The 23,916-nt window shown below is 33.4% G+C and overlaps 1 protein-coding gene across 1 annotated transcript in view; it reads left to right on the top strand.

Annotated features, from left to right (window-relative positions):
* Positions 1-23,916, top strand: part of LOC110022373 — a 69,263-nt gene that overhangs the window by 2,956 nt on the left and 42,391 nt on the right. Inside the window, exons 3-4 of the mRNA XM_020721267.1 lie at positions 7,150-7,375; positions 23,742-23,865. Coding sequence (XP_020576926.1) covers positions 7,150-7,375; positions 23,742-23,865 — 350 coding nt within the window. The remainder of the gene's footprint in view (positions 1-7,149; positions 7,376-23,741; positions 23,866-23,916) is intronic.

Here is a 23,916-nt window from a genome sequence, read left to right as displayed (position 1 = left end):
CGAAAAAGACGTTTGGGTAACACTTGTCAGCCGAAGGGATACATCTTCAAACCACATGTTCATACACACCGACACAAAACGGAGTAACAGAAAGGAAAATAAACACATTTTAGAGGTAGTTCGAAGCATGATGATCACAATAAATGTACCAAAACACGTGTGGGGGCAAACAGTTTTGTCGGCGACTCAATTGATCAACATAATGTCTTCAAGTATGTTGGATTGAAAGTCTCATTGTCAGATGTTGAAATGTGATAATAGTGGGATCCTTCCATTGAAGTCATTTGAATGTGTATGTTTTGTAAAAAAATAACATATCATATGTAGGAAAGTTGGATCTCAGAGCTTTGAAATATGTGTTCGTCTGGTATTCTGCTATTCAGAAGGGGTTTGTATGTTGGAGCTTGATCGAGAAGAGAAACATTGTGTATATGAATGTGTTATTCAATAAGTTTGAACCATACTACAATTTGAAGGTGAGTTCACCCTTCGTTGACTCGAGAACCACTGGAGATATGAGATAAGAGAGTGCGTAGTAGTAGTGATGGAATGACGAAAGTGGGAGAAATATCATATCCTGTGATGTGGGATGAATCAACTAAAGAGACGAAAATCGAGGAGCTTTACCCTAATGGTGATAACATTTAAGCTGAAGGTGAGCTAAGGGTGTATATGTGGAGAAAGAAACAAATCGAGGGAACAGATCCTGCAGTTCTAACAAGTCCCTTGTCTCAGTTTTCCACAACTCTTGAGACACTTACACCATCCATCTTTGATTTAAAACTTCCAGGTGTTATTTTTGCTCCTCTATCTACTCCTCCCCCCCAATATTAAGGAGGACCTCCTGCAACAATGCGAGACATCATCCTGATCGTTTTGGGTGGGAACTTAACATTGCAAATTTTATTTCTTATTCTAATATTTCACCTTTGTATGAAACATTTATTGTATCACTGAACTCTGTCTCTATACCTAAGTGTTGGCAAATTGTTAAAGAGGATTCCAAGTGGAAAACCACGATGCATTAAGAGCTTGGAGCTCTTGATAAAATTTATACATGGGAGATTGCACCACTACCAGCAGGGAGGAAGGCACTTGTATGCAAGTGGATTTTCACGATAAAACAAACTCCAGAAGAGAAGGTGAAGAGGTACAAAGCACGACTAGTGCAAAAGGATACAGTCAAACGTATGATATTAGCTGTGATGAAACCTTTGCACTAGTAACAAATATGAGCATAGTGAGGACACTGACTTCTCTTGCAGTAAATGGTAGATGGAGACTCCAGCAACTGGATGTGAAGAAGGCTTTTCTTCATGGGGAGCTACTAGAGGAGATATATATGGAGATATCACCATGATTCATTACATTCAAGACAGTGGGCAAAGTGTGTAGACTCAAAAAGTCACTATGTGACTTGAAGCAGTTTCCTCGACCCTAGTTTGACAAGTTTAGAATGACGATGGTTGACATGGGATACTAGCATATCAATGCAGACCACACGATGTTCTTTCAACAACATAGATGTCATACTACCATACTTGTTGTGTATATGGATAACATAATTATCATTGGTGATGATGAGACGGAGATTGCTCAACTGAATGTAAGATTAGAGAAGCAATTTGAGGTTAAAAAAACCTGTGATAGCTCAGATCCTTTTGTGGGATTGAATGGCTTATGGACCTAAGGGGATGATCCTATTCCAGAGAAAGTATGTACCGGATTTTCTCACGGAGATAGGCATGCGGGGCTTGCAAAGCTGCAGTCTCTCTAATTGATCATAATGTCAAGCTCAATATAGAGGCAGGTGAATCAGTTGATCGTGTGAGGTTCCATAGATTGGTGGACCGCCAGATCTATATATGCCGCGCTCGACTCTTTATTTCTTTTGCAGTAAGTGTTATGAGCCGCTAAATGCATGATCCAAGGAAGAGCCATATAGATGCAGTTTATCAGATTTTGAGGAGTGTACTAGGAAAAAATAGTTGACATTCAGGAAGAATGGACATATAGATATTGAGGGCTTTTATGATTTTGATTGCGCAAGTTGTGCCGATGACAGATGATCCACATCAGGATACTGCATGTTTGTAGGTGGCAACTTGGTCTCGTGGAAGAGCAAGAAATAGTAAGTTTTAGCAATATCAACTACAAAGACAAAATATAGGGCCTTGACATTAGGAGCTACTAAGATGATGTGGCTGAAAGACTTGTTGGTTGAACTCAAAGTGGATCGGGGAACTCAAATGAAGTTGTGGTTTGACAACAATTCAACAATCGACATTGCTAACAACCTGATGCAACACGATAGAACTAATCATGTGGGAAATGATAGATTCTTCGTCTAGGAAAAGTTGAATAACAGATTGTTGGAACTAAGTCATGTAGCTACTGGAGAGTAAGTGGTTGACTGCCTCACTAAAGGACTTAGCTCAGTGGAGTTGATTATGTAACAAAATGGGCTTAGTGAATATTTTTCGCCCACCTTGAGGGGGACTGTTGAGAGTCTATTTGTAAATAGAAGAAATTTAGGGGTTTATTTGTAAATATTTTATGGCTCTATGTTAGCCAAAATGTTAATGAAATGATTAATTTTAATTGCAAAATCATTTCAATTGATTCTCCTTGTAGAAATTGAACTCGACCTATGTTGACATTCATGCTGGCATGACTAAAGTTATGCTTGCAACTTTTGTACTGACACCACATTTGTGCCACATTGAAGATTTTATTGTTAAGTTGGATTCTGATTGAATCTTCTAACATAGAGACTGTGCCAGAAGCATGCTAATAAATTAATGATAAATAACAGCTGTCACATTCAAAGCTTGTAGGGATGACACATTGTGTTCTAATGGTGTCATGATGAAGTTTGTATAACAAGAGCAAGATGTTCAATAGCGAAAATTTATTGTCATTTCTATGAAAGAAAAATGCCTTGACCTTTCATTAGGTTTTGCTAAATACTTTTACTTGAAATAGAGTAAGCTTTTGCTAGATGAAATCTCCATAACTAGGGCTGGCAGTTTACAGGTTGAATATTCTATTGCATTCCTTTTCACGTTTGAGTTAATTTGTAATCAAGGTATAATGTTGCCCACCACAATATATTTGCAAACAATTGAAGTGAAAAGTTGAAAAGAGTTCATTCCAATTGATTCTCTCTGTAGAAATTGAACTCGACCTATCTTGAAGTTTATACTATGCATGAATAAAATTGTGCTTGCAAATTTTATACTGACGCGTCATTTGTGCCACATTGAAGATTTTATTGTTAAGTTGGATTCTGATCGAATTTTCTAACATAGAGACGGTGCCAGAAGTATGCTAATAAATTAATGATAAATAACAGCTGTCACATTCAAAGCTTGTAGGGATGACACATTGTGTTCTAATGGTGTCATGATGAAGTTTGTATAACAAGAGCAAGATGTTCAATAGCGAAAATTTATTGTCATTTCTATGAAAGAAAAATGCCTTGACCTTTCATTAGGTTTTGCTAAATACTTTTACTTGAAATAGAGTAAGCTTTTGCTAGATGAAATCTCCATAACTAGGGCTGGCAGTTTACAGGTTGAATATTCTATTGCATTCCTTTTAACGTTTGAGTTAATTTGTAATCAAGGTATAATGTTGCCCACCACAATATATTTGCAAACAATTGAAGTGAAAAGTTGAAAAGAGTTCATTCCAATTGATTCTCTCTGTAGAAATTGAACTCGACCTATCTTGAAGTTTATACTATGCATGAATAAAATTGTGCTTGCAAATTTTATACTGACGCGTCATTTGTGCCACATTGAAGATTTTATTGTTAAGTTGGATTCTGATCGAATTTTCTAACATAGAGACGGTGCCAGAAGTATGCTAATAAATTAATGATAAATAACAGCTGTCACATTCAAAGCTTGTAGGGATGACACATTGTGTTCTAATGGTGCCATGATTATGTTTGTATAACAAGAGCAAGATTTTCAATTGTGAAAATTTAATTGGCATATCTAAGAAAGCAAAATGCCTTGACCTTTCATTAGGTTTTGCTAAATACTTTTACTTGAGATAGAGTAAGCTTTGGCTAGATGAAATCAACATAACTAGTGCTGGCATTTTGCAGGTTGAATATTCTATTGCATTCCTTTTCACGTTTGAGTTAATCTATAATCATGGTATAATGTTGCCTACCACAATATATTAGCAAACAATTGAAGTGAAAAGTTGAAAAGAGGCTTCACTAAGTCACATGGTAAGTATTGTAAGAAAAAGAAGGCTTTCTCTCCCTCTCTTTTTGATGAGCGTGAGGTTCAAAAATTAAGTTTAACAATTATCATAATAAAAAACTCTCAGAAACGGTAATCATGTTCTTTTAGTTAAACACCTTTTGCTTCTAATATGATTTTTGGTTGCATGTTTTATAAATGGCTTTAGGTTGGCGTCTTTGGCTTCTTTATGATACTTCCCTTCATAAAATAAACTAAACATCACATTTATTGTTTCTATTGTATCACTATGGTAGAATATAAGTTTGCTAAATTGAACGTTGAGTTTTGAACTAATACATATCCAATATGATACTCAGTTTTGTAAGGATTTTACCAAAAAAACAATGCAACATTGACTAATCCCTTTTATTCTTGAGCTTGTTGTAAGTGACAGTTACTCCATGTTTAGGCGGCATTCTTCTTGTACCTTTCGTACAATCCTCTTATTACTTTTTCTTGCATATCTTGATGTTGCTTACGAGTTCATTTACTTTTAAAACCTCTCATAAGGCTAGTTGGCAGATGATTTATGATGCGCCTAGTGTTTATTCTGTTGACCACTTAAAATGTGTTTCTTTGGCTTAACCAACATCTAGAGGAGTTGTAAGTAAATTGAGCTTAAGCAGGGAGGCTGCCCCTTTTTTGTTGGTGTCGGAGCATGTCATTTAGTGATTGTGTGAAAATTTTAGTTTACCAATAAACTTGAGGTGATAGAAACTTAATAATTATATTTGAGTCATGGAGATCATCTATACTGTCGTAAAAAAACTGCTCATAAATCTCTATTCTCAATCAGAGCTGGTAATCTCTTACATTCTATGAAGCTTCATGATCTCCTTAAAGAAATGCTTTTGCATCATTGGGATCATCAAGAATATTTTTGCTATGAACAATATTCTCACATAAAAAAAATGCCATCTTAGAATAATAAGTAATAACAATTAGGATTTAACTACGACCTCTTAGTGTGCGTGAAAAATCAGCCTTAAATTCATGCTTAGGTCCTCCCACATATGATTTGAAGTTGGAAAGAGTTGATCAAATATCATTTTGTTTTTTATCTTCTTCATTTTGACAGTCATACAACTTTCTCACTAAATACGACATGTCTCTTTTCATTTTTGTTGAAAATAATATTCTAAAATGTCAACTAGCATTTTATCTCCTCCAAGATGTCCTTCTAAACCACCACTTTATATAGAGTAGGTTGGAATGCAAAGTTGAGTTTCTTAAAATGAAATCTATTAATGATTAAAAGTTTTAGATCATTTTCAATGTCACGTTTTCATAGATTGATGTAGGATATAGACCATTGTTATATTGTTTTCGTTGAATGTCAATGACAACAATTTCAAATGATAACGTGCTAAGAAATAAGCTTTTCAAGCATGTCAACTTCTTTGTAACCACCAACATGATATAAGAAGAGGATATGTTTGACACTTCAAGCAAGTGAACATGAAAATGAGGTTATTAATCTTGATTCTTAATTCCTATTCAAAAGTAGAAGAAATGGGTCATCGTACAGGGAGAAAGATGTTGTTTCTTAGATTCCTATCTCTATATCTCTTCAACTTCACAAGACTCTTTTTAGAGCTAGTAAACTCTTTTTTTTTTTTGTTAGTTCCCTCAAGCTCAGCATTTATTTTTTTGTTTGATTTTCTTCGATAAGAATCTAAACATCTCAATTATAATTGGAATCCGGGAAATATTATTTGCAGGATGTCATGGCTCTAAATATGTGTGTTCTGAGGCTGTGACCTCAAATTCGTCACCCACTTCATGGATTGCTCGTTCATTGGTGCCAAAAAACAACACAACAAACTGATAGTTTTTATATCTGCACTAAATGCTTTGTTATATTTTCTTCTTTAATTCACAATTGTTGATTCCTTGATTTGAAATGAATTTTAGAGAAAATGAAAGTTCTTTAAAGTTGGTCAAACAAATCATCGATCCTCAACAAATGTTACTTAACTGTAGGCTTGCTTAATTTCTTGTAATGAATGCATAACCAGCCAAAGTTCCTTCTATTTGATATAAATCAATACCCTTTTTCTATTAGCAAGTTTTTTATGCACTTAATTTCATTTGAATGTGGGCAAAGAAATTGACGCATATGACTATAAGGCTTTGTTAAAGTTTCTTGTAAGGTTGGAAATAAACTGAAGTGGCTAGTTTGTTGTCTGTTAGAATTCAATTGGGCATAAAAGTGAATAAATCTTTTCACACCAAGATTATGATATGTTAGCTCATTTTGATATGTATTTTTTATGAAAATATCGTCACATTCATGATCACAATTTTTATTTAGTAGAATAATCAATGCTACTGTGGTTTTAGATGGTAGACTCTATGATGGAAACTCAAACCATCAATTCGTAAGCTTTGTTCAGGTTGAGGAGCGCATTTATAAGCGTCTCAGCATGAAGTATGGACTTCTACCTTATCTTGCAAATGGAAATTCCAATTAGCAGAAGGGCTACCAGCTTAGACTATTTTGTGGTGAAGACTCATCTTCTTGCTATGTTTTAAACGCGTGTCGGTTTACCAGGCTATCATTTATACTTAGTCAATGAACCATTTCATACACATTGACATTAACTTGACTAGTATTCAAGTGAGCTTCTTTCACAATTAAATAAGGTCAAGCTTAAGCGTGACCAGAGCTCTTTTTCATATACTTCTTTAGTACTTGCTGCATATGTGATGTTTTCTTTTTTGATAGGCAGTAAAAATAGTGGACAATGTTTTTCCCCTCTTATGCCCGGCTAACAAAAATGCTTGTGCATGTAATATCATGTAATATGCTTGTTAATTTTTTGTCCGTTTCTTTTATTTTCATCCTTTTACTTCTTTCCTATTGTGTTGACTTACTCACATATAGGTGTGCAAAGATCAAAATCTCCACGTAGAAGATCTAGGACTGATGGATCAGGGAAAAGCATGGATGATTCAGTTCAACGAAAATTGGAACAGTTTTACGAGGGACCAAATGGACCACCTATACGAGTACTTCCTATAGGTGGTTTAGGGGAAATTGGAATGAACTGCATGCTAGTTGGAAACTATGACCGTTATATCTTAATTGATGCAGGAGTGATGTTTCCAGAGTATGTGTCAGAAATCGTATTGCACTGTCATGAACAAACTATTTATTTTGGTGGTTTTTGCTCTTATTTTATTATTGTTCAGTATATTGTTAAGTATGTCAGGTTGGTAGTCAAATAATTTAAGGGTTCTTGCTTATTTCAACATGAAAGATTTTGGGTCTAAAAATCAGCGTTTCATTTCTTATTGTGATTGTTATTTACCAAAGATCTATTTGTTATGAAATGTCAATGTCATATTAAACCTTAATTGTAGCTTTTCTTATGCACAATGTCAGGGAACTTGGATTTTGTGATACAGATATAATGTTCGATGCAGAAAACCTCAAAACTTGCACACACATTTTGCAGGTCACAAACTGTTGGCTTAAAATACTAATAGATTAGCCTTGTTGGAAACTAAAAAAAACTATAAAATTCAATTTAGAGGAAATTTAATGGTTTTCTATTAGAATGATAGCTTTAAGGGTTGAGAAAACCATGAACTTCATGCAATTGGCTTTATTCAAATTGAACTTTTTGGGATGAAAAATATGCATCTTTCAAATAATTTTTCTAATAATCTATACGATTTGAAAAATTATCCAGAATTAGTAAATATCTTTGGGCTGCAATGGATGATAAAAATAATAAAAAATATATTAAATTGCTAGTTGTATTGTAAGGTTCTAGCTCGAGCTAAATTGATTAAAAAAGTTCAGTAAATAAATTTAATTGAAAATATAAAGACTTGCATATGGAGTAGCAATGTGGTGCAGCACCACAGTTTTTTGTGTTCGACAAACTGCATTTTGTTTATTTTTTCAAAAAGTTGTGGTGGAAAGCTGCATTTTGCAACGTAACCTGATTAAGTGCGATGATTGCTAGAAAACTGTAGTATGAGTTTTTGAAAAAAAAAATAGCTACCGTAGCTTTTTGAATAGGAATTTTTTTTGCAGCAACTTCACATTTGCTTCTTCAAACAGCTACAACTATCCCGATCAGACCCTTAATTAAAATTTAAAATAATTGGCATACAAAATTTAATAGAGACCATGGAGTTATAGTTTTCATTTTGAATTCAAATTATAAACAATGATTGTGAAAGATAAAAATTTATTATGATAATTATATTGAAATTAATTCACATTTAAAATAAATCACATGAATGGTCTGGTAGTTAAATTTTACATATGATTGCAGTGAAATTTAAATTAAAAGCAATGACATGCATGATATCATAAATAGCTTTTAATTCAAATTCAAAAAAACCATGCTATATGACACTCTTATTATGCGTCAAGTTTTGCTTCTTGATTCAATGTACATTATTTAATTTTATTATATGTATAAAACTATAATGAGTATCATAAATCTTATACTAAGCCAATGCCCCAATGTTGCTAGGGATGATAACGATAATTAAAATAAAGTTAAAATCATTAGTGGGATTTACCTATATGCCATAAAATTCTTATTTATTTATATATTTAACACCTAAATATTTTTATTTATTTATATAACTCTTTAGTGTCTGAATCACATCAAATATATGCTTGAAAAATTTGTGTTACTTATATTAATTGTTATCAGTTTTATTTTTATGTGATTTAGAGATTTAAGTGTTATATAAGTCAGTAGAAAGACCTAGTACAATATGTAAATATATAGGAATTTTGTGGTATGTAAGTAAATCTCCTAAATTATTGATTACACTATTAGGGGTCTTACTTTAGCCTAAGTTATCGAAGATTAAGCAAAGCCCTTTGAATTTCAAAATACAAGAAAATTAATAGTAAACTTAAAGATAATGTTATATTCCATATCCATTTAACCATTGAATAAATTATGTGAATATTAGGTAATGATGTATAAGTTTGAATTCAAATTTAGAAGTTACTACATGATGAAATGGTTATAGTTTTCAGTTTTAATTGAAATTCAAAAGTAGGGACTTACATTATCTTATTGCTTTGTGTTAAATAAGATAGTTGTACTTCTCAAAATTAGAATTTTGTCATGTACTATATTCAAATTTAAATAACGAAGTGCATGATGTGATAATTCATAAGATATTTTTTAAATGTGTTTGAATTCTGAGAAGAATTGAAGAGAATTGATTGGGGTTAACTTTATACAACTCTAGGAAAACATCATGTGGTTTATTATAATCAATGCAACATGTAGGTTAGTGACATGGCAATAATGAGTACATGGATTGGTGAGGTGGCAATGAAAAAGAAGGTGGAAAAGCTTGGCGGGTAGGGGTGGAATATTAGAGATACTTGGCGGCTTAGCAAGATGGACAATTGCAAGGACAATTGCAAGGTAAGTTGCTGGGTGGATAGCGAATAGGCATTTTAACTATGTAACCTGGGAGATGGAATCACTGACTGCAATTGAGAAAGACATTTGACTATAAGCGTCGAAATACTCTCCATTCAAGCGAATGAATGGATATTATTTTTAAAAATTGCCCCTATTCCTTGGAAGGAATTTCTATGTGGTGTTTATTTGTGGTAACTGACAGGATTTAAATTAGGCCATTGTTCAGCTTATTTTTTATAAAATTTCTATCAATTTCAATATGTTTAGTATAATTTTATTGTACAAGATCCTGTAATATTGATGACTGATTTGCTATCATGATAAAGACTGACATTTCCACTTAATTTTTGATATTTTCGTTATAATTTTTAGATGTAATAATTTGTAGATTTGTACTATTGTAGATATAATTTCTATTTTTGTGCTAGATTTTGCTACCACATTTTAATTAATTATTTATTTGAGTTATGATGTTAAAAAGTTGCAATAACTTATGCTGACTTTTGGTCAACCATAGAACTTACATAAACTGTATATTTACAAGTTTTAAGGGTCATATTTTTCTTTAGTTTTGTAAAATTTCCTTGCATTGGTTTCCCTTTAAATTTTGTGAAATTTGATACATTCGCCTCAAGATTTGAGTTCAGTTTTTAAGATTTTATATGAATCAACTTATCACACTAGCAACATAGGTAGTATTGGGCTTGGTATGTGATGAACAAATTTGTCTTTCCACGAGTCTTTGGTAAACTTTTTCAATTGTTATTTCTTCCGGAGCATCTCTACATTTATTATAAAATTTCATGGGGTTCTTGATAGCCTTGTATCTAATGGATCTCTCTTCCAATAGATATTTTATCTATTTTTGTTATGATATAAGAATTTTATATCGTGAGTGTACAAATTTAAAATGAGTGAAGTACTTTAGCTTACCTAATTTCTTAACTTTTCTTAAATTCTCTATTCCTTCAAGGTGTTCAACTATCATGAACTAATAATGCGAAGACTCTCCTTAAAGTTTTATTTCACAAATAATATATGGTCTTCTTGACTTTGTTTGTATCCATTATTGAGGATTACCTTGGTGAATTTTTTGAAGTATGCCATTGAAGTTTACTTGAATCTATACAATGCCGTTTTAATTCATGTATTTTTTTACTCTATATTTGAGTCAAATCTTGATGGGATCTTCATGTATACCTCCTATTGATCACCACGAAAGAAGGTATGTTTCACATCTTATTATTGTATTTTCTAGTTCTTGTTAGTTGCTTATGATAAAGGAATTGAAATAATATCTATTTTTTGCTCTATAGTAAATGTTTTTAGATATATAATCCCATAAATTTGAGTGTAGCTTTTAGCCACTATGAACCCTTTAAATAGAATACAACTGAACTTTTAAATATCAACGAGTTTTTTGGTTTAATGATTAGAATTTTATCCAAAAATCCATGGTTAAGCTTGCTAGTATAGGAGCATTCTCAGGATGAGCGACTTCCTGTACTCTCAGGATGAGTGACTTCCTGTACTCTCATAATGAGTGACCTCCTGGGACGTTATACTGATGGGACAAAATTTTGAGATCATTAGCCAAATTAGATAATATTTCGATGGGTGAGAATTCAGACTGTTACAAATAGTTTCATTCATTTTATTAGCCTGAAGATGAGAATTAAGTGTCATATAGAACAAGTTGTTATGTTATGGGAGCTGCCTCTTATACACTAGATGGATAAGGTTTTATATGACAACAACCACCTTGAGAATCTTATCTGTCGAGTGGATAATTTTGGGTTAAGGAAATTGAGGACGATGCTATTTTTTATGTGGTTGAGATTATGAAACCCCTTAAAAGCAAAATGAACCTAAACTCTTAAACATTGAGGCGCTGTTTGGTGTAATGGTTGGAATTTCATTTAGCCATTCTCCTATGGGATCACTTTTAGTATGGGCGACCTCCCAGAAAATTATATCAGCGGGACAAAGCTTTGAGGCAACTAAGACAATGTGAATAATTTCTCGATGGGTGTGAGTTTAAGCTGTTATAAATAGCATCATAGTGTTACACTAGCTTGAATATGGAAATGAAGTTCCATGCAGAACAAAGTATTATGTCATAGGAACCACCTCTTGAATTCTAAATTGTATAAAGTGTTACATGGCCGTAGGCACCTCTTGAATCTATAAGGAGCTACCTTTAAAATTCTATTTGCATGGTGGATGATTTTGGATTATGAATACTGACGAAAATGTTGGTTACTTACGCAGGGAAGATTTTGAAATCGTTCAAGTGGAATATCGTTGAACTTTTAAACATCAAGATGGGTTTTGGTACAACTATTATAATCTAATTAGAAATTTCGTTGTTAAGCATGCTCGCACGGGAATAGTCTCGAAGCAAATGCTATCCTTGATAATTAAATCGATGAGACAATTGTTAGGCCATTGCGTCAAAGTAGACAATATATAAATGGGTGAAAGTTTGTGCTATTACAACCATTAGTTTGACTTTATACTTTTCTAGTGAGCCATTGTCTTTATATTTTACTATAAAGATCCATTTACATTTCACTTTTTTTTTTCTTTAGTAATCTCACTAATTCTCATATTTTTTCTGTTGAAGGACTTCTAATTCTTTTTTCATAGCATTATTTTTATTACGTTATTTAAATTCTTAGAGGTGATTTACGGTTATAGTTAGTACTATTTCTTTACGGATATAGTTTGATGAGAGCTAATTTAAGAGATGCTTAGTATAAGCTCTTGTACCTTTGTTTGTAGGCTAAAGTATATTCCCAGTGGATTTAGCGATAACAATTGATTTATTTGATTAGACTTGCATAGATTGAGATACATTTCTTTTCTGAGTGAATTTGTATGGCCAAGTAGAAATTATGTTTTTGTTGTAAACTTTATTTGTGTAGAAGTGGATGGTTACGTAGTATAATTTGTTGAATAAGGAGAAATAATGAGCAATTTAGGAGGAAGTATTCATTTGTCATTGGTATTTTATCTTTGGGATAAGTAGCAACAAACTATCTTTTTGAAAGTGATATCAGCAGTCTCATACATCTTTCTCACAGGAGTGAGTATTTGTACTATTTATGTGTGGGGGAGTAGCCAATAAATACATTTAATTAGCCTTGGATCAAACTTTTCTCTATTTGGGGAATGTGTATGAAAAAAGACATCTCATAGATAATTTTGGGAATAAGATTGTTTGATGAGTTTGAATGAGGAATAAATTTGAATTTGGCTTGACCCTTGAATCCAAGGTTCTTGTAAGTATTCATTCTATGATGTCTACAACAATTGGAACTACTTTCTGCAATATTACTTTGGAATATTTTTCTGAAAAAGGTGAGCCCTTATGATATTAAGTAGTTGAAAATTCTTTTGTTTTGTCATCTTATTTTGTTGGCCTGTACATACAAAAGGATTAATATATTATTTCTTTTTCATGGAAATATGGAGAGAGAGAATTGCTAAAAAAATTCTTTGGCATCGTTAGATATGAAGCTTAATTTGGGCACCGAATTAACTTTTATTATGTTAAAAAGGTGAAAAGATGGTACTTTATTTTGTACTTTTAGAGAAAAGATACATGATACATGGGTGCAATCATTCGCAAAGGACATAAACCGCCACTGAAATGATCTTAGGTGAAGAGAATAGTTTTTGTTATCGAAAATACTAAATATAAAGCTTGTATTTTAGGTAGCTACATGTTATGAAGCTTGTATATTAGGTAACCTAATTAGAAGAGATTTAATTTCAAATCTTTTCTATATTATGTATATTCTTAATTTGTAAAGAGAGGAGTGTCTATAAATATGTAACATGTGATTTCAATTAGTGATAAGAAAGAAGGAAGTCTTTTCTGTTACATGGTATCAAAGCTTCGTAAAAGCGTATGTCTTTGTCTTTGTTTGCGTCTTACGACGTCTTCGTTTCCTTCCGGCTTCATCGATACCTTTGATTGCTTCCTTCGAAGTGATCGTCAGCACTTTGCGACATCATAGTCAACACGTCTTCCACTACTTCCTTGACAGCATTGTCTGCTTTCCCTTCGGCTTGGCTGCCTGCTACGAAGGAATCTTTAGTGTCCTGCATGTCTTCATCTGCTTTGAACAGTGTTATCCTGCTTTGTTGGCTGCTATGCTTCAGTTTCGTTGAACAATGCCATCGACTTCACTTTCAATTTCCTCTGCATCTGCTTCGTACACCTTATCTGTGTTGTCGAATTAATGCATCGACGAAGCTGGCGTGTTCTGTTGGTATTCGTGGTTGGTTGTTGTGTTCTGCTCAGTCTGCATCTTCCGTTTGCTGTATCAATTTGCTTTCCTTTTATTTGGAGATCGTTGAACAATGGGTCGGGGAGTTATTTGTCTCTGAGTGCTCTGTCAGTTCATCCTTCAGTATTTAATGGCATCAATTATAGTTGGTGAACAAAAACTTTCTGCGATAAGTTTGGTTTCATTAGTGGCTATGATTACGAATGAAAAGCTAAATTACATCAATTATTTTTATTTTAATAAACCGCGACTCTATTTAAAGTGTATTTCTCAATAGAGTCATTTCATTGATAATCCTCCAGTTGTGAGTGAGTCGAATTATTCTGAGTGGATGAGAGTTGATCCTCAGTTTTTGATACAAATATGAAATTCTATCGAACCTGATCATTCCAGTCATATTGTTCTTTGTGACTGTGCTAATGATGCGATAGGTGAATTATCATTTATATTTTATGGGAGAGAAAATATTTCTCGAATATTTGATGTAAGGATTTCTATCGTGCTGAATAACACGATCAATCACTTAACACATATCACATGTACTTTAATTTTGTGTATGAAGAATTGAATACACTATTGCCTTTCATTAACGATGTCCAGATTCAGCTGGCTCAAAGAGAACAAATGACTATCATGAGTTTTCTAGCTAGTCTCAGATCTCATTAGGAAGGTTTTAAATCATATATTTTATTTGACCCTAGATGTACTATTCTGAGGGAAGCCTATACAAGAGTATTGTGTACTATCTCGAGCTCTCAGGCTTCATCTATACAACAACCTAGTGTTATTGCTAATAAAAAAAATACAGACATCAGTAAACCTAAGTCTCGAGACAGTTACAGAAATGAAACTTTGAATTATGGAAATTAAGGGTCGAAGGTAGTGTGTTATTACTATCATTAACCTCATCATATAAAGAGAAATGGTAAGAAGTTGCTCAAAAAGAATTAAAAGGGTTCTAGATCACATTTAGCTCACATTTTCACTATTATCGAGACCTCTTTGAGTCAAACTCTCGATCTCTGTAAATGAATATGCCAAGGTCATCAAGTTTTAGGAAGTATCCAAGAAATCCCCATTTATCATTGCCCATGCTGAGTAAGGTAACGATGATACTTGTCTTCTTTCATCTTTCGCACAATGGGTTATTGATTCGTGTGCTACATATCACATAACGTGTAATCCAAAACTCTTTTTTACCTTTTAAAAACACTTCTCTTCTGTCAATTTTGCAAATAGATCTACCTCTAATATTCTCGGTTATGACACCATCAATATTACACCCACATTGCCTCTAACTTTTGTTCTCAGTTTATCTCATTTTGCTTTTAATCTTGTTTATGTTAGCAAAATTACATGTGTTCTTAATTGTTATATCTTATTCTTTCGTGCTCATTGTCTATTCTAGAATGTCATGATGAAAAAAATTATTGGTGAAGGACGAGAATCGAGGGGTGCTATATATCTGGATAATGAGGTACCTCGATCTGTAGCTTTTTCCAGCACCTTATCCTCTTTTGAGATCTATTATTTATTAGGACATACATCCTTATCAAAGTTGAAAAAGTTGTATCCTTAGTTTCAACTGTTATCATCTTTAGATTGTGAATCAGGTCAATTTGTTAAGTACCATCATTTTCATTGTGGTACTAGAGTTAATAAAAAAGACTCATAGTTTTGAGTTGGTTCATTCTGATGTGTAAAGACCTTGTCCTATATTATTAAATGAATTTCAATATTTTGTCACCTTTGTGGATAATACCAAAGGTTATTTTTCTATGTCTTTTCAAAACTATATTATACAAAATGGGATGTTTCACCAGTCCTTCTGTGTCAATACTCCATCTCAAAATTGAGTAACTGAAAGAAACAACGGTCATCTTCTTGAGAATATTAGAGTTCTTTTGTTTCAAAGAAATGTGCCTAAAAAGTTATAAGTTGATGCAGTTTCTACTGCATATTTTTATCAGTCGTATGCCTTCTACTGTTTTACAAAATTAGACACCCTGCCAAGTTTTATTCCTAGCCAACTATCTCTTTTTTATTGAACCACACATATTTAGGTGTACTTATTTTGTCCAAAATGGACCCTAAGTCATTAAGGTCTTCCTGGGATATTCTCGCTTGCAAAAAAAGCATTGATGTTTTTCTCTTCCACTAAACAAGTGCATGATTTCTGTTGATGCCACCTTTCATAAAAAAAATTCATTTTTTGGTGACTCATTAGTGTCTATATCTTCATCAGATTTTGATAAGTTAATGTATCACATCATAAGTTCAGATCCTACTCTAGCTCTATCTCCATTGCCTCAATCCAAACCACTTATCACTAATGTTTTCTCGAGAAGATCTCGCTTCCCTAATCCTAGTCCGACATTAGTATCATCTTCCTCGGTGGATCCTTCTTCTAGTGATCTTGATTTACCTATTGCTTTTTGAAGAGGTAAACATCAATGCACTTATCCCATTTCTTGTTGTTTAACACATCTTATTCCATTCTGGGTGGAGGGCAGAGATGTGTGATGAGATGAATGCCTTGATTGAAAATGGAACGTGGGAATTAGTTGATTTACCTTCTGAAAAGAAGGTTGTTGGTTTTAAGTGGGTATTTGCAGTTGAGTTTCATTCTGATGGATCTGTAGCTTGTTTCAAAGCTCGGTTGGTGGCTAAGTCCTATGCTCAAACTTATGAGATACGTTGAAATTCTAGAATAATGCAAAATGATATTATTTATATGAAACAGTGGTATAAATAACCGTGGATCCTAGAATAAGAAAGACAATAAAAAAGAAATAACATGAGAAGAAAGATATAACACCTATATCTTCAATTAATTAATTCATATTAATTACTTGGAGATAAAAAAAACAACATAAAACATAAAAATAGGAAATGAAATAACTCCAATTCAAGGAAATAAATTTAATCCTCATAACTTATAATAGGAATAAATTATTTCCTCATTTAACTTCTAACAAAATAGACTTCTTGGATATATTCTATCTGGTAGCTAAGTTAACTTCAGTTCGCCTGCTCCTATTCTTGGCCACAATGAGTATTTTGCCATTGCACTAGCTTGATGTAAATAATGCTTTTTTGCATGGTGATCTGTTGGAAGAGGTATGCATGGAGCAACCTTATGGTTTGCTGCTTAGAGGGAATCTGGGAAAGTATGTCACCTTCAAAAGTCCTCATATGGATTGAAGCAAAGCCCTTGAGTATGGTTTGTAAAATTTAGCCAAGCAATAAAAGGATTTGGGTGCAGAAAAATAAAAGTGATCATACTGTATTCTATAAGCAATTTACTTCAGTAATCATTATTTTAGTGGTTTATATTAATGACATTATTATTACTAGAAGTGATGTGTAGGGGATCTTATCATTGAAATTATTTCTTCAAAATTAGTTCAGCATTAAAGATCTCATTAAAGATCCGAGTTCCTTAAAGTACTTCTTGGGGCTGAGGTATAAAGGAGCAAGAAATTTATATTTCTTTCTCAATGAAACTATCTTTTGGATTTGTTAGCAGGAATAGGAAAATTATGAGCAAAAAACCTAGTAGTACTCTGATGGTTCCTAATAAGAAACTTATCAAGGATGGAGAGTTTTTTAATGGTTTTGAATGATATAAGAAGTTAGTGGGGAAATTAAACTACCTCGTAATGACTCGTCATGACATTGCATATTCAGTTAGTATTATAAGCTATTTATGTCTTTCCCCATAGTTCATCATCAGTTAGCTCTGCAACAAATATTATGTTACCTCTAAGGAGCTCATGGAAAGGGGATTCTATATTAGAATTACGGGCATAAAAATATTGAATGCTTGTCTGATGTAGATTGGGTAACTTCCAAGATTGATCTAAGTTTTATTACTAAATATTGTGTTTCTCTGTGTGGTAATTTGGTCTCATAAAAGAGTAAGAAACAAAATGTAGCGTCGCGATTCAGTGCATAATCTTAAGCATGGAGCAATGTCACAAGCTTCGAGTGAATTGATGTGAGTCTTCCAATTCCTGATTGAAATGGGGCTTATGATGACTGCTTTAGCAAAGTTGTGATATGCTAACCAAGCTGCAATTCATATTGCTTCTAACATTGTCTTCCATGAGTGAACAAAGGATATTGAGATAAATTATCATTTTGTTCATTAAGAGATTCAACAAAATTTGATTTCTATAGCTCATGTAAATACTGGAGAACAACTAGGAGACATCTTCACAAAGGTCCTTGATGGAGCAAGAGTCATTTATATTTATAACAAACTAGGCATAATCATTATCCATGCTCCAGCTTGAGGAGGAGTGTTATGAAAAATAATAAATATAAAACTTGTATTTTAGGTAGTTTGTGTATTAGGAAGTTTATATATCAGGTAACTAAATTAGAGGAGATTTAATTTCAGATCTTTTCAATATTAGGTATATTCTTACATTATAGAGAGAGGAGCGTATATAAATATGTGACATATGATTTCAATTAGTGATAAGAAAGTATGAACTGTAGGAACTCATTTCCTTTACAGTTTTCAAATGTTAATATGAATGAGCAAAAATTGGTTTTGGTTTCTTATGTCAGTTTTTGAAAAACTGGTATGCTTGTGTTTTGTTAACTCACAAACATCACTATAAATTTTTTTGATTTTGATTTATTTGAATAATAAGCAAAACTTATTTTTGAAATACCTAAGGATTGATGCTGAAACATGAGTGTTGAAATAATATATTTTTCCTATTGGATGATTTAGATTTTAAGGTTTCAGAAGAGGAAAGATAAATAGAATATGTTCTATGGAGTTTTTTTGATCAGCGGATTTTTCGAGGTGGTAGAGACCATCTGTTTTTTAGTTATTCCAGTCGTCCTCCTTATGCTGTTTTCCTAACACACTCAATGTGAAGGATAATATGCAGCACTGAAGTTTGAATTTGTAGTTAGTTTCAATTGATTATAATTTGTTAAATAATTTAGGAACAAGGAGAACATTTTGAACTGTGAACGGTTTGTTTATAAGAATGTGTTTGGCTAACAATGATTGCAAGGGTCTTCTAGCAATAGTTTTTTTAATTAGTAGATCAAGTGAATTTGTGTGAGGAGTTGGTTGTATGGTTGTAGTTCTGGAATCAATAATCTTAAGTGCTGAGATTGGGTATCTTTGAGACTTTAAATGCATGAGAAGATGAGGTAGTAAATTAGAATGAAAGAGAGTGAATACATGCCATAAGTCTTTTCTAGTGATACAAGCAAGCTTTTTAACTTTTCTGTTTCTTCTTTTTAGAATTTTATGGGTGATTGTTTGGTGCTACCTTTTTCCATACGTGTAATATATGCATGTCTCTATTTTTTTTTACTTATTCTCCTTATGATTAATTTGTATTGGTGGATTGCCATGAAAAGTTTTCACTATCTTTCCTTTGTATGCGAGTTTTTTTTTCTATATATGTACTATAAAGAACCTTTATTAATCTTTTTTGTTGGATTTGGTTGATCTTTTCTAGTGAGAGGAGTGTTTTGAATCATAGTGTTTAATGTTGATAACCTTTGGGACTAAGTAATCTCTATTACTTTTTTCTTTTCTTATATTTAAATGATAGCAATAACTTTATTTTGTGAAGGTAAATCCTTCTTTGCTAGAATCTGTACTCTTATAGCATTAAATTAAAATTTAATTCTGCAACAAAATCATAAATCCATTTTTTTAATAACCTTTGAAGGTGAGCTATAACTCCGTCTTATTCCATTTATATGCATTGATATTAGTTCTTGCTAAAAGCCTTGCCACAGGTTAGAATTTTCTGTGATGGATTGCTCTTCTTGTTTGATAGATAAGATCTTAGTCTAGATTTTATAGATTTGAACTACAACGCGGTCTTTAGAGTATAGGTAATTTTTCTTTTCCATATTTCTTCGGCCGAATGAAGGAACATACAATTGTCACTTATCTCGGGAACCAAGGAGTTCCATAATTAGGATATCATTTCCATAGAATCTTGTTCTTCTCAAGCTTGGGATTTCCTTGCTCACATTTAGGACTAATTTAAGCCTAAGTTTTATAAACGATGGTGTGAGAACCAAATACTTCCACTTAAAAGTAATTATTTATTTTCAATGAATTTGTTGAATTGATGTTTTGCAATTCTCTCATTGGGTTTGAGTTCCCTGTCCCAGTTTTAAATGCACCTAACACTAACGGAATATGCATACTGTCGTGATAAATGGGAATGAAATGTTTTGTTGTAACTGGTTGCAAAAAGAATGAAAAATAGAATTAAGACCAGCAATGATTCTATGATTATTGTAAACCTAGCTAGAAGGGAATTGCAGCAATGAATGCTGTACGATTTCGGCAATGCATTGGTGTAGGTTGCAACTTATAGAATAACAAGGAAAAAAATGTTTAAAGCAGCATAATTACAAGGATTGGAGACAATTGGTTGTGTATTTCATTTCATCTTTTATGCTAAATTTATATAGGTCAAGGCGAACCTCTAGTAAAAGTATATGAAATAGAAGGAATTAAGGCGTTGTTGTTGTGGGATTAATGCGTTGTTGTTGTGGGATTAAGGCGTTGTTGTTGTTGTAGAAGGAATTAAAATTAACTACAGAATAATAACAATTAATATAGCACATGGATGGGTGAGGTGGCAAACAAGATACGGAAAGAGAGTTTGGCCGCTTGGTTTGAAGTATGAAAGAGAGCTGGCGGCTTGTTAGGGTGGACTGCTGGAAGCAGTGTTGCTGGACGTACAGCTAGGAGGCTTCCATAGGTGTGAGCCAGGACACAAATCATGAATTATAGTTGAATAAGTCATGGGTTTGCTTAGGCGTTTCCACAAATTTATATTATAAAACGTGGAATGCTTTTATAATGGATTTAGTAGTATGTATAAGTCAACGCACATTAATTTAGTATACATAAATAGAATGCCTTTCATTGACTGTAGGAATGTAATCTTTAATCTTATAATAATTATGTTGAAATTACTTGGAATCATAATTGACTTATTTCCATTTGATTTGCATCTTTTTGTTATTATGTTACAACATTTTTTTAAGCTCTAATACAAAATTTGTATGAGACGCCTTTAGGTCTCTTTTTAATGTCGTTTTAATGTGAATTGCAGAAAACCATGTAACAAATTAGTATATTAATTAAAGCAAATATCGGTTTCCACTCATGGAAATCAGAAATATATTAAGAAATAATATTGGTGATAATTTGTTTTGAGCTTTCTGGTTCTGGAGGTTGGATTGAAAATCCCATAAAAAACTAGTTATTTGTTGACATATCCTTTGAAAAGGTCTCGTGAAATCTGGTTGAAAGTTTTCATTAGGGTTCACGGTGCACTTTGGCCTTTTATTTAAAATTAATGTCTTGGATTAATTATCAACAGAGCAACACAATGACTTGAATTTCATGCAATTGGTATAATCAAAATTGCAACAAAACTAATTATACATAATTTCTATAGCATATCAATAATGAAAAATTGTTGGAGGAATTGAAGAAAAAAAAAAGGAATTAGGGAAAGGATTCACCATAATAGTTGGCCTTGTGTTTGCATTAGGAATTCAAGTCCTTCAAACTCCTCACGCTATCATGAAATTGATTCCGTGAAAAAAAGGGTTCAAGCATCCTGCATTGATTCCCTGAAAAAAGGGCTCAAGCATCCTGTTAAAAATTTTAGCTGTCAGCTAATAAATTTTTTACATACCTTGGACCCAAATTTTATTTCAAAACTTAAAAAAATCTCGCATTAAATTAGGGCATAACAAAACTATAGTCAAAGAAGGCAAACCACTTACTATCACTTACAGAAGCCATCACGACTTCCATTACTGTTTTGCAAACAGAGCCACAAATATAGAAACAATGGATTAGCTGTTGAAATTGAGTCATCATGGATTAGAAGGGAAAGACACAAGTTCCATATCCTGCTACATTACTATATATTGCTGATTGCAAGGAATTAGGCAACCACAATCTTGAGAGGCGCGCCACAAATGATATCTTAATTAAATTTATGATTTTGAAGAAACTATAATATGATCTTGATATTTTTTTAAGCCATGCAACATGCTTGTTATCATATTTTAGGATTTTATAGTTTTTTTTTCCCATTATTCATCATTGTTGACATAATCATGGGTTCGTAGCTGCCATTATCTCTAGCAATCATCAACTTTACATGCAAAACAGCCCTTCAAATTGTGGGCAGTAATATTTTATTTGTCTTGTAGTCAATTTTGATTTTCAGAATTAAAGAATAATTCTGATTTTTGTTTTCTTCTCAGATTATTATTTCTCCACCTATTTATGTACAACTTCTTATCTTTGTTTTGCACAAAACAAGTGATACTGTAGTTAACCCAAAATAACAATAAGCAAACAATATTATTACCGGGAAAAGCCGATAGGCAAAACAAACGACACACTAAATGGAAAATAACAATACATGCGACTTTCAAGGGTGGTAGAGGTCATCGGTGAGGTTTTGGAAGGTGGTGGAATGGTGGACGAGATGATCGACAAGCAGAAAACAGCAAAGCAATGGTTTCCCGAATTCCGGATAGCAGGCATGTAGCAGATATCGACGTGATACAGCTTTCCGGAATGATAGCAGCAAGATGGAAAGGTATAGGTGCAGATTCTGGAAGTTGGCAGCAAGTAGGGAGGCGGTAGGGCACAGGTTCCGGAGGCGTCAGTGCGTGGAAAGGGGAGGACCGGTTGGAATAGTCCGGAGAACAGCAGGCTTGTTGCTTTTTGATGGACGGCAGCAAGGTTAAGGGGTTGTGGCAAGGCAGCAGGCTGGAATGAGGGAAAACAAGCGGCTGGGCGGCTAGGCTGCGAGGAAATCCAGCCGAAAATGGCTGTGCTAGGCTGCAGCAGCGAGGTGGGATGCGGCGGCAGTGATGGGGATTCGGAGGACTGGAGGACAGCAAAAGGAGGGATGTCCGGGTTGGCGGCAGCGAGGACAGGTGGCTGGAAGTTCGAAAAGTTACTTAAAAACAGCCATGAGCGACTGTTCTAGGTGGCTGCAACAAAACAGGGATGTGTGGCAGTAAAGTGGAAGGGATGGAGAGGAGTTGGGGAAGGATAATCACCATCTCGGGAGTGAGATACTGCTAGGGCACCCCTCAACCCTTAGATACAACCCTATAAGAGAGAAATAGAGACTCCAGTGGCTATCCCTGAACAAACAACCTGAGAATACTACCTAAACAGAAGGAACTCACACACGCACTCCCGCGTGTGGTCCAGATGGGGAACTCCCGCATGCAAAACACGATATTGCGTCTGTCCCCGCATCAACATGGGAATAAAATCAAACATAAAATTTACATTTCTACTCTGCTCTTCTAATTGTAAGAATTCTTATGTTATTCTACAAACCTAATTAAAAGATTGATAGCAACTTCTTTTAACTATTAAGCCTAAGTATGATTGGGGTTTTATTTCTTTAATTGATAAAACAGTCATTTATTAATGGCTATTTTAAATTTACGTTCTTAATTGATATTTGATAAGCTTCATAGTAAATTTTTCTTCGTCTTCTCATGATAGAGGAGTCAATTGTCTGAAACTTCCTTTTATTACTTATGCAGTTGGTCGAGATTCCATTTTGGGGTAGTTTCTTTTTTGATCTTCAGTTTGATGCATCATGGTTATTTACTTTTTTCTTTAATGATTGAGTTTTTATGAATTTATCTCTATGCTTTACCTCCATTCTACCTCCTTTGATTGGCTACCCTTATGTGCGTGACAGTTATGATGAGTTAGGTGTTCAGAAAGTTATACCTGATACTGCATTCATTAAAAGATGGAGCTCTAAAATTGAAGCAGTTGTTATAACTCATGGGCATGAGGATCACATTGGTGCGTTGCCTTGGGTAAATCTTTTCCTCATGCTTGCAGCTTCTCTGCGTGAAGATGGAATAATT

Source organism: Phalaenopsis equestris, unplaced genomic scaffold (assembly GCF_001263595.1).
Source record: "Phalaenopsis equestris unplaced genomic scaffold, ASM126359v1 Scaffold000188, whole genome shotgun sequence".
Lineage (NCBI taxonomy): Eukaryota > Viridiplantae > Streptophyta > Magnoliopsida > Asparagales > Orchidaceae > Phalaenopsis > Phalaenopsis equestris.
Note: the sequence above shows the minus strand (reverse complement) of the source record. Positions and strands in the feature narration are given on the sequence as shown.